The following is a 10571-nucleotide window of genomic DNA, read 5'->3' on the forward strand; positions in this document are numbered from 1 at the left end:
TAGTTCAGACTATTTTAATGATATTAATGAAAATAATATTATTAAACCAACCACAGTATATCCACAAATTACTTATAATATGCCAAAAGCATTTGGATATCAGAATTCATAATATATATTTCTATTAATTTCGTTATTCATCCTGTATATATTAACCATTATGTACCTTTTGTTGTTAAAATTGAAAATAATTATTACTGACTGATATTATTAATGTAATAAAAACATTATAATAAAGCAAACGTTTTTTTATTATCTAAGAGTTTACGTACTGATTTCCTGAATTCTATAACCTACCTGCTTATTGCTCGTTAACAACTAATTATCGTCTTTTGAATATTTAATCTATATTACATTACAGGAGTTCTTTATTTGTTACTTTATTCATATAATTTAAATTTAAATATTTGGCGGTCCTAAATTGCCGCCCACCTTTTGCATAATGGCCGCCTGTTACCAACTTTCAAATAAAAGAATACCATTTAGTTGGTTCGGGAACGATAGCCACTGCCAACTGTTCCAGAAATACCGCCAATTATACGACAACCTTTGAGTCGTTTGTCAGTTAATGTAGTTAACGTACTAATGTGGGACTTTAATTAATTTGTGAAAAACTAAATTATCTGAAAATACTGAACCTCCCTTCAAGGATTTTTCAAAGGTACGTCAAAATTTATTCTCTATGACGTTTAAAATGCGCAAACTCCTGTAACATGGCTGTGCTTATCTGTAGGACATTACCAACAATGATCGACCACGATCGATATTGAAGAATGTGACGTTTTTGTTTTTATTCCAGTATTTTAGGTACATTTACCTGTGTAACAACGTGTAGTCGTGTCTTCTGAAATTAAAAAGTGCAGGAAATATTACAAAATTTCGGTTTCGGCGCTACCAGACATGTTTTTGTGCTAAATGTGAAACATACACGCAGGTGCGTACGCAGCCGTACTAATAATTTTAACTGGGCCTGCTCAGGCGGTTGAAAACGCGCGATGCGCCAAAACTAAATTATTTTAACAAATTTTAATAATTCGAACAGTATTCTCATTTTTTGTTTATTGGATAATTATTTATTTGTTAATGAAGTACACTGGAAGCCATTTTACAATGGTCACCATCCGCGCCAACCACCTTGTTATCTTAATCGTTCTATCGCTAAAACAGTGAAAAAGCAAAAAAATTTTGAAATCGTAATGTTTATATTCCATTGAATCATCAAAATGTTCATTTGAAACTTATTAATTTACCCAAATTCTAACAAATTATGTCAATGTTGTAAGGGGCAAGGGGAATTGAGTCAATTATTGATTTTAACAAATCTGTGCATCTACTACTGATGTTTACATATGTAATATTTGAAAGATCTGCCAGGATCTAATTTTATTTTTTATATCACAGTTTTACATTTATTATTGTTAATTTAGACTACTAACTTCAATTCGATTGTTTTGAATGTCTTGCATTGCAAAAATGCTTTCTCAGTGTAAATAACAAGTCACATTTGTTGAACGTTGTTATTGGTTATTGTTTTAAAATTAACTAGTGTGAAGATGTAATAATAAAGTTTGCTAGTGTTAAAATTAATAGCAAATTAGTTAAATTCAGCAGTGGTAATGGAGAAAAGTGAATATTTCATATGTTTTTGAAATATTTAGTGGTGATAACTATGAAATATGTGAAGGATCAAAATCAACTTTAGTTTCGTTAATTAGCCAGTTACATGATGAATGAACTATGTCTCATGTAAATATATATTTATTTGAACCGATTGTTGATGTTATTTATTGTAAAAATATTGAATTGCTACACAACCTAACCCTACTTTTACCGGCCCTTTAATGAACCAAGTTATCTGCTCTTTGCCCATTGATTCATCATATTAATTAACAGAACAGTAAATGTAAAATTCTTAAATATGTATAAGTGTTAAATGAATTGATCTGCTAATTTTGGTTTTAAAGGGGTGTATTACTAACTACAGAAACTTCAAACTATGTGCAAGTTATATAGATATTTTGTATCATATTGCAGGTGATTGGTTTGAAAATGTGTATTCTAATCTATTCGCTTCACAAAAATGGCATGGGTGTTTCAAAAAGCTGAACTGTTCAGTTGTTTCTACTTTCTTCCTTCTAATTATGTAAGCATTAATTTTAGTGCTAGTTTAAAGAAAATTGTTATTTTCATTTTTTTTTTTCAGCTAAAGGGGACCAGAACCCTTGAGAAAAATTAGGGGTATAATGAATAATTCCAATAATCAGAATAATTCAAGTGTATCTGAACAAATTGCAATGGTTGTGGCATCACCTTCTGGTTTATCTGGAGTTTCAGATGATGACGAGCACTGCCCTTCTTCACCGGAGTCCACCTATGAAGAAGGTGCAGATCTCATGAGTGCTGCCATGGGAGATGAAGTAACAGCTCAACTGGCAGCAGCAGGTAATACATCCCATTTATCAGTGTGAATATAGGAGATTAAAGCAATCCTTGTTTTTAGGTCCAGTTGGGGTAGCTGCAGCAGCAGCAATAGTTTCAGCGAAAAAACGAAAACGGCCACATTCTTTTGAAACAAATCCATCAATAAGAAAAAGGCAGCAAAATCGGTTGTTAAGGAAATTGCGGGTTAATAAGAAACATTCAAGAATCTATTCATTTTCTTATTGGTTTATCTTATATTTTAGCAAACCATAGACGAATTTGCAACTCGGGTTGGTCAACAAGCCATTGTATTAGTAGCCACACCAGGCAAACCAAATACGAGCTATAAGGTGTTTGGGGCTAAGCCATTGGAAGATGTTATCAAAAATTTACGGTCTATGATTATGGAAGAACTGGAAAATGCGTTGGCACATCAAGCTCCTCCACCAGTCCAAGAAGATCCCACCCTTTTTGAACTACCTCCGCTTATCATCGATGGTATTCCTACCCCCGTTGAAAAGATGACACAAGCCCAGCTTAGAGCTTTCATTCCTTTAATGTTGAAATATTCCACGGGGAGGGGAAAGCCTGGATGGGGTAGAGAATCCACCAGACCTCCTTGGTGGCCTAAAGAATTACCATGGGCAAACGTGCGAATGGATGCAAGAAGTGAAGATGAAAAGCAAAAGGTAAAAGATAATTTGAATTTTGATTTGATAGATGTTTTCTTTAGCAGTTTGTTTTAGATTTCATGGACTCATGCTTTACGCCAAATAGTTATAAATTGCTACAAGTACCACGGTAGGGAAGACCTGCTACCAGCTTTTTCAGAAGAAGATGAAAAAGCAAATCAGGCTGCAACAGCAAACGCAAATGTCAGTACCTCGGTTGGTGTTTTAAAAATGCATTCTTTGGGCTCAGGCCCTACTCATAAAATACAGATCCAAGCTAACGGCTCTCCACAGATTATTGCTGCTTCGCCTGACGGAATGTCAGGTTCCTCAGCGCAGGTTTGCCTAGACCCTGCCGGCTATAGTTCAGACGTTGATGTTGGTAGCCATTGTAATACACTATTGATGTTGCCCTTTGTAGTTGCAACCATTTATTTACTTATTATTGACCTGAGTTTATATATTTTTCTTTTCGTAGAAATTCCAAAACCACTGTGTGTCCGTACGCTTCGTTTTTATTACGTTTTATTTATGTGGATGTCAGCTTGGTTTTGTTTTTATTTATTTAAGTAACTTCTCTCTTAATATTCACGTTCTTTGTATTTTTCTTATGAAACATTTTTTGTTTTTCATACAGTAAAAAACTAAAGTAGTTTTTAGTAGAAGTTACTTAAATGTGAATTTATTTATGATATAAATTATTANAACGTTTTTTATAAATAAATTTTGCATTTGCCATTTCATTTGTAAAAATTGTTATTGGGTAAGAAGAGAAAAAGTACAAATTAAATTTTTTGAACGAAATCGGGATTCTACTTTTCATGGAAATCTTCATTTTGTTACAAAACAGTATTATTAAAATTTTAAAATTGTCACTAAATAGTGAAAATGAAAAGTGGAAATACCACACTTATAATTATTAATTGATAATATTGTATTTTTTATGGATTATTAAGCAATGTTGATTGGTTGCAGATTGCGACTCAATTTACTCCGACTGTTTTGCATACCATAACGAATCCAGATGGAACTGTTAGTATTGTGCAGGTTGATCCAAACAACCCAATAATTACCCTTCCAGATGGCACAACTGCTCATGTTCAAGGAATGGCAACTGTACGTATAATAATCAGCAATTTATTTTGATTAGTAATTAGAGAATGCAAGTGCAAGTTAGTCAAAATTATTTTATACTGATTATCATTTATTTTTGCAAATGTTAGCTGTTGAAAATTTTTAGCAGTTTCCAGTTTGTCGTGGTTAGAATTTGTTTTTGTTTTTTATTTTTATTTTGATATCTACATTTTCAGGACAAGGGTCACAGACACCCAGGTGGTAGAAGGCAGGTTTGTATTTTTGTATTTCTTTCTTTTTTTTTTTTTAATTTTTGCTTTCATGTGTGTAAGTAGGTACTTTGCTGTGTGGATTTTTCTGTCGTTAGTTTTTGAAGTTCTAAATACCTTGTTTTTATTACTTAATTTTAATTACAAAAGAATGAATAACATGTTAGTAAGTGTATCTCTCCTCTGACTTTATAGAATTAGTTGTATCAACCCTGATTTCTGAAAAGTAATTATTAAACACTTGGCTTTTAAATTTAGTGTTTCTTCCTTGCAGTCAAATACTAAAATAGATATAATATCGCAAATTCCCTTGTAATATGTTCCAAAAATAAAAAAAAAAAATGGAGTTTACATTTTTGTTTCTTTTGAACGCCACGCTAAGGAATTAATTGTAAATTTCTTTGCAGATTCAGTCCACCCAAAGTGAAAATGGCACGCCAGTTCACACGATTCAAACAATAACAGAAGGTGGGGCACAAGGAGAAGTTGTCGATTTAAATTCAGTAACAGAAGCAACACTTAATTCTGAAGGCCAAATTATTCTCACTGGTGAAGATGGTCATGGTAAATTAGTACATGCAATTTATAACTGATGATGATTGTTCTTAATTTATTTTTACGTTATAGTTAGTGGAGTTATAACTGTACCAGTATCAGCATCCATGTACCAAACCATGGTTGCTAATATACAACAGTTGACAAGTTCAGATGGAACTGTATGTGTTACACCTGTTGTTCAAGTACCAAAGGTAAAATATTATCGTTATTTTACTTGTAAAATGCTCAATTACAAATTATAACAGGTCGAACCTACTGGTGGAGAAAATATGGAAACTTTAACTGTTACACCAACTGGTTTAACTCATTCCATGATGATACAAAATTCTGGGTCAGATCAACCACAGGTTTTACAGGTGTTATCCCTTAAGGACGCAACAGTGTTAACTAAAGCTATGGCTGGAATTTCAGATGTCAAAACTGAAGAAACGATTGTAAGTGATCCGTAAAATTTTAATAATTGAGGGTTAGACTGTACCATAAAAAATGCATTTCTATAACGGTATGTGTAAAAAGTATTTATGATAATTGATAAAGAATGGAGAGAAGTGTAAAGGCAGTGCAAACAGACTCACAACGAAATGTGGAATGTAAACTTAATGTGTCAAAAAAAATATCGTGAAGTTGTAGATATCTGCATGGGAAGAAAGTGTCAGATTATGTGTGTAAATATTGCAGAAATTTTAAATTTGACGCCATATCCCAATTCACTTTTGCAGATTTTATGTGTTCCTTACGTACGAAGTTTCAGCCGTTGATAAAAAGAATTGTAGAAATTACCACCTTTTTGTGTATATAAAGTTCGTAGATTATTAATTAAGCGAAAACCACGATCTTATTTTACTTAACGGTTTACTTTATAGTTTTTCTAACACCAAAATTTGATACAGACATATAGTTACACATTCATCAGATTTTAGTCTTTTTGATGTAACAATTTGTTAGTGTTGTTTTTATTTTTTATTAATTACAGTAGAAAAAAACATTTGGGTTTTTAAAGTAGTGTTGTTTTAGTTTACACAGTAGCAATTTTGCGGCAACATTTTTTTCTTATATTACACTTTTTTCTTTATACTAATTGTAGATATCTATTACGGGTATAATTTGATGAATTCTTCTTTAATGACGAGACACTGAGTGATACGAAATTATTAAAAAAATTAAGGTTTTATAGGTAATATTGTAAAGGTTTTCTACGCTTCGACAAATCTACTGTTTTATTAATTAATATTTCTTTATTATCAATAAACCTCGGTAACTGAAAACTTAATTAAAACTTATACATATTACTCTGAATATTTAGTTAAGGAAATATATTTGAAAAATTATTTTTTATTGTAAATTGAATTGGGATAGTACTTGATAGGAACAACATGTAATGTCTGCTTATAAGTAAGTTTATAAGTCTAGTCAGATTATCTTCAGATCAAAACAGACGTTCAACTTTGTGATAAATTCAGTAGTAAATGATTTACTATGTATTTTTACTTCCATCTTGCTGCATATCTTTACTGAGAAAATTATACACTTTTTTTGTTTTATAGATCTAACTCAATACTTGTATTGTTTAGTAAGTCAACTAAATATATTTTAAAACAGGTATAAAATTTGCATGAAATTAAATATACCTACATGGTATCGATAAAGTATTTTTCGGTACGTACCATTTTGACGTGTGAACTGAACGTTTTTTATAAATAAATTTTGCATTTGCCATTTCATTTGTAAAAATTGTTATTGGGTAAGAAGAGAAAAAGTACAAATTAAATTTTTTGAACGAAAACGTTTAATTTAAAATTCGTTGATGTTTCTAATAGGGTAATGTGTGTTAGAGCTATAAAACAGTGCGATTTTGTGTGAAAGTTAGAAACGTATACTGTATACTCCTGCTTTTAAAATCGTGTAATTTTACTTGTGTTCTTATCTACATTTTTCAAGTACTTGTAAAAAGTCGCTAGTAGAACGTGCATATTGTGGTTGAATAAGTTTTTTTATTAATTTCATAAATTTTGATATTTAATTGAAATGACGCCATTTGAAGTTCCATTAAGTAGATTACTTAAGTGGAGTATCTTGTCTGAATAAGTTGGTATTGTTGTAATTTTTAGAATTATTTACTGCTGTGTTTTTGAATAGATGTCATTCATTGTTTCGATGGTAAATTAATGTTATTTTTTGTACATTGGATGTATTAAGCTATCACTTGTACATTACTTCTGTCTAGATTCAGTTGTTACTAGGCATAATTGTTGGTGTTCGTTACAAATAAATTTGGTACATCAGCAGCACTGTTAGATGTGTTACCATTTTAATTTAAGGATCCCATTTACTTATTTTGTAGTCCAATTTAAAGTACATACCAAAAATTCAAACAACTATGACATATGGGCAATAATTCACGTGAGCTTTTGTTTAATTTTTTGTTATCAGTGGGAAATTCACTAATAGCCTTTCGTTTTTTTATACACGTATTAAAAGAGGCTATAAATAATTGAATTTGAATTTCCTATTGGTTTCCTACAGTGCCATTAACATTTTTTTTTGGTAGTTTCGTTTTAAAATTTGTATACAAAAGGTAACAGAGTAAAATGTTGTGCCAAAGGCAAAAATGTACCTTTATTTTATTTTTATAGCCAGTGTTAGTTTTAGTATGTATCAAAGTGTTACCATTGGTATTTAAATTAACATCTGTGTCGTCCCACACATAAACTGGTATGTAATACATACATCATGCTACAAAGTTCGTCCTTCCCATTTACCATGTTCAAGAGATAAATTCTGTTGTGTGTGGTGTATCAGATTCACCAAATTTAATGTGTCACTGTTAATGTATATTCATTATAAACAGTTATAGGGGTATTTTTGAAAATTTACTTTTGTAAGTTGACTTGTCAAGCATACAACAAGTCAGCATCATTTAAAATTGTTATTCAGTTCTAGTAATATTTTTTTATGTACTGTTGCTGCTCTGTACAATAAATCATTATTTACCTCAGTAAAAACTCTATCTGTCAGTTATTTCTGTATACTTTCAATTATTAATGATTATAGTTTAAGAAAACGATTACAAATTAGATAATACATTTATTTTTCACTAAAATAATAACAGTTATCTAAAATGCATACATTACAATATGTAATAATTAATGAATGTCAAACACAGATTTGAGAGCTAATTCTGGTTTATCATAGCCCAATTCTTCTGGTGTGTTTATGCCTAGTTCGTTAAGGGTGGGACGAATTTCTTGAATAATATATGGGTAAATTACTCCTACTTGATTTCCACATTTGTTTTTGATGGCTTCTAAAAATCTGACAGCTAAGGCAAAATCATTGATACGACGGCATGCTTTTAATGCAGCAGACACAATTTTTGGTTCAGGAACCAAGTCCATTCCACAAAGATCGTTCATCCCTTTACGTACCTCCCAACCATCAATGTCTTGTCTGCTGAAATATGCTTCATACCTAAACAATACAGAATTACATTAGTAAAGTTAAACAAAGGGTTATTTGTAAAGCTTCTATCTTAAATAACAATTAAAGCAGAATTTTACAGTTGTGTTTGCTTTAAATTAAGTAAATACAAAATTGTTTTCTGTAAGTAAGGTTAGAAAATTACGTAATTTACCTTCTATCGAATTCTTCGTCAGTTTCGGTAGAATGTTTTGACATCCATCTCTGAGAAATAGTTCCAGTAACTGGATTTACATTCGTATTAATGGCACATTTTGTAAAAGAGTGCATGCGACTAACAGCTGTGCGAAACATTTTTCCAGTTAAAACCAAACTGCAAAAATGGACGACAAGTGATAACTACAGTGACAAATGAGATTTGACGTTTGAGTTAGTAACAAACGTTGTACCATCTTATGTTCTGGTGTAAATATATAAAATAGAAAGTAACTAACTAAATTTGAAATGATACCGTAGGGTTGTATAAATAATTTTTTGATTGTATTTTAATTACTATATATGACGTTGAGAATTGTGTTTTAAAGTCAAACATGTATTTAATTATATCACACTAATACACTCTTTACATTAACAGTAACACGTAAGGGTTAAATTATTACCAAACTAAATATCATAGCGCAACATGTAACATCATCGTTTTACTCTTTTTTAGATAAGTAATTCGGTATACACTAGTTTTTAACGAAGTAAATTGATTGCTCACTTTAATCTGTTTGAAGATAACATTCGACGAAAATTTGTAATTTACATTTTCCGTATGCAAAATTAAAGCAATCTCTTAATCAGCTCAATTGTAAAATAGCTTTAATGGCTATTAAAACCAAGATATGTTTACATAATGTATGAAAGATATGCATCAAATAGCATTTAAAGACTTAAAGACAATTTTATAAATCAGGGCTAATTTGAAACTACTGGGATATTACGTTTTTCAAATCTACGCACATTCTGTGCTACATTTTTATTTTGATTGACTGTACATTTTTATTGTATTCAAAAAACTTTTGAAAACAATTTTAATAAGGTACTAAATTACAAGAAGTTTCATTATAATAATTAGTTAGATATCTTTTATTCGGATGTATGAATGAATTATTAATTTAAGTTCACCGTTTTATTTCTGTTCTATATAAATTAATTATAATAAATTTAGTATATTTTTCATAGGAAAAGCTTATGTCGCAAGAATGTTAGGAAAAAGTCAGCAAAGTATGCTTTGACTATAAGCTTACAATTAGTGAGGAAATTTAATTGTTTTTATTTTGCACCATTTGAAGGTAGTATTTATTCGTGTTAGGACATGGCTTGAATAAATATTTTATAGAAAAGTGATAAAAAATAATGTGCTTTAGTGATATTTCTGTCCTGGGGTATGTTCCGGTTGACCTTTAGGATAATGTAAATAATTTTTTTTTTTTTAATCCGTTAACTATTTGAATTATACAAATGTTTCAGTATATGTTGCACGCATGTGGTTATGATGAATTCGCAATAATTTATTATTATTATCTGTATATGCATATGTATGTGTTGTGTATTAATATATGTAGTTACAAAGACACTCGTCAAAGGTGTATGTATTCAACATTTTATAAATAACCATCGGTACTATTTCGATTTTTTGTTTTCTCATTGACATGGACTAACTAAGGTTAAATATTTGAGAGTTTAATTAGAATTTTAAACTCGACTTGAGGCTATAAAAGAAAATATGCAATTTATGTCTGTCAGCTGAATATGCACTGTTTAAATTTTTATTTGATCGTTTAAATTGCATTAACGCAGAAATATTTCCGATCCAAATCACTCGTAAAGAGACAGTGGACTCTTCAATAATAATCTGGAAGGATGATTAAATATTTTTCTCTTAACTATAAAGATTTAGGTGTATGCAAAAAAAATGTACCTAAGGCAAATAAAATAGTAGATATAGCACGTATTTAATATTTTTTTTTTCCAATTAAATTTAAAGCCAATATAGGGTAAAAACCACCGACGTTTCACCTTATTACAAAGCTAGGTATAATAAAGTTTATCATGTTTTTTTTTTACGATAACTTGTTTATCTAAGTATATATTTTAGGAAAAAGACTGAAAAATT

The 10571-nt window shown here is 30.3% G+C and overlaps 3 protein-coding genes across 8 annotated transcripts in view; 2 read left to right on the forward strand and 1 right to left on the reverse strand.

Moving 5' to 3' along the window:
- LOC108737278 (putative uncharacterized protein DDB_G0293878) overlaps positions 1–218 on the forward strand; it is a 26051-nt gene extending 25833 nt beyond the window's left edge. For all 3 annotated transcript variants that reach the window (XM_025975369.1, XM_025975362.1, XM_025975365.1), the window contains exon 9: positions 33–218. In XM_025975369.1, coding sequence (XP_025831154.1) covers positions 33–112 — 80 coding nt within the window. In that variant the 3' untranslated portion in view covers positions 113–218. The remainder of the gene's footprint in view (positions 1–32) is intronic.
- A 305-nt stretch (positions 219–523) lies between these two features.
- Positions 524–7287, forward strand: LOC108737329 (DNA-binding protein P3A2). 4 transcript variants are annotated; one of them, XM_018470137.1, is made up of 11 exons: positions 690–934; positions 2035–2143; positions 2204–2442; positions 2501–2625; positions 2685–3110; positions 3168–3308; positions 4068–4208; positions 4403–4438; positions 4843–4999; positions 5063–5184; positions 5239–7287. In XM_018470137.1, the coding sequence occupies exons 3-11, from the start codon at positions 2244–2246 to the stop codon at positions 5440–5442; spliced, it is 1551 nt and encodes a 516-aa protein (XP_018325639.1). In that variant the 5' UTR covers positions 690–934; positions 2035–2143; positions 2204–2243; the 3' UTR covers positions 5443–7287. The 4 variants fall into 4 exon arrangements, with proteins under 4 accessions (XP_018325638.1, XP_018325639.1, XP_018325636.1 ...); XM_018470136.2 differs by lacking the exons at positions 690–934; positions 4403–4438 and adding an exon at positions 524–661 and having other exon boundaries at positions 3168–3470; XM_018470134.1 differs by lacking the exon at positions 4403–4438 and having other exon boundaries at positions 3168–3470.
- A 775-nt stretch (positions 7288–8062) lies between these two features.
- On the reverse strand, positions 8063–8838 carry LOC108737331 (cytochrome c oxidase subunit 5A, mitochondrial-like). The gene is made up of 2 exons (XM_018470141.2): positions 8625–8838; positions 8063–8461 (listed from the first exon to the last, which is right to left on the reverse strand). The coding sequence occupies exons 1-2, from the start codon at positions 8762–8764 to the stop codon at positions 8137–8139; spliced, it is 465 nt and encodes a 154-aa protein (XP_018325643.1). The 5' UTR covers positions 8765–8838; the 3' UTR covers positions 8063–8136.
- Between the last annotated feature and the right edge of the window lie 1733 nt (positions 8839–10571).

This window comes from Agrilus planipennis, unplaced genomic scaffold (genome assembly GCF_000699045.2).
Source record: "Agrilus planipennis isolate EAB-ADULT unplaced genomic scaffold, Apla_2.0 scaffold90, whole genome shotgun sequence".
Taxonomy (NCBI): domain Eukaryota; kingdom Metazoa; phylum Arthropoda; class Insecta; order Coleoptera; family Buprestidae; genus Agrilus; species Agrilus planipennis.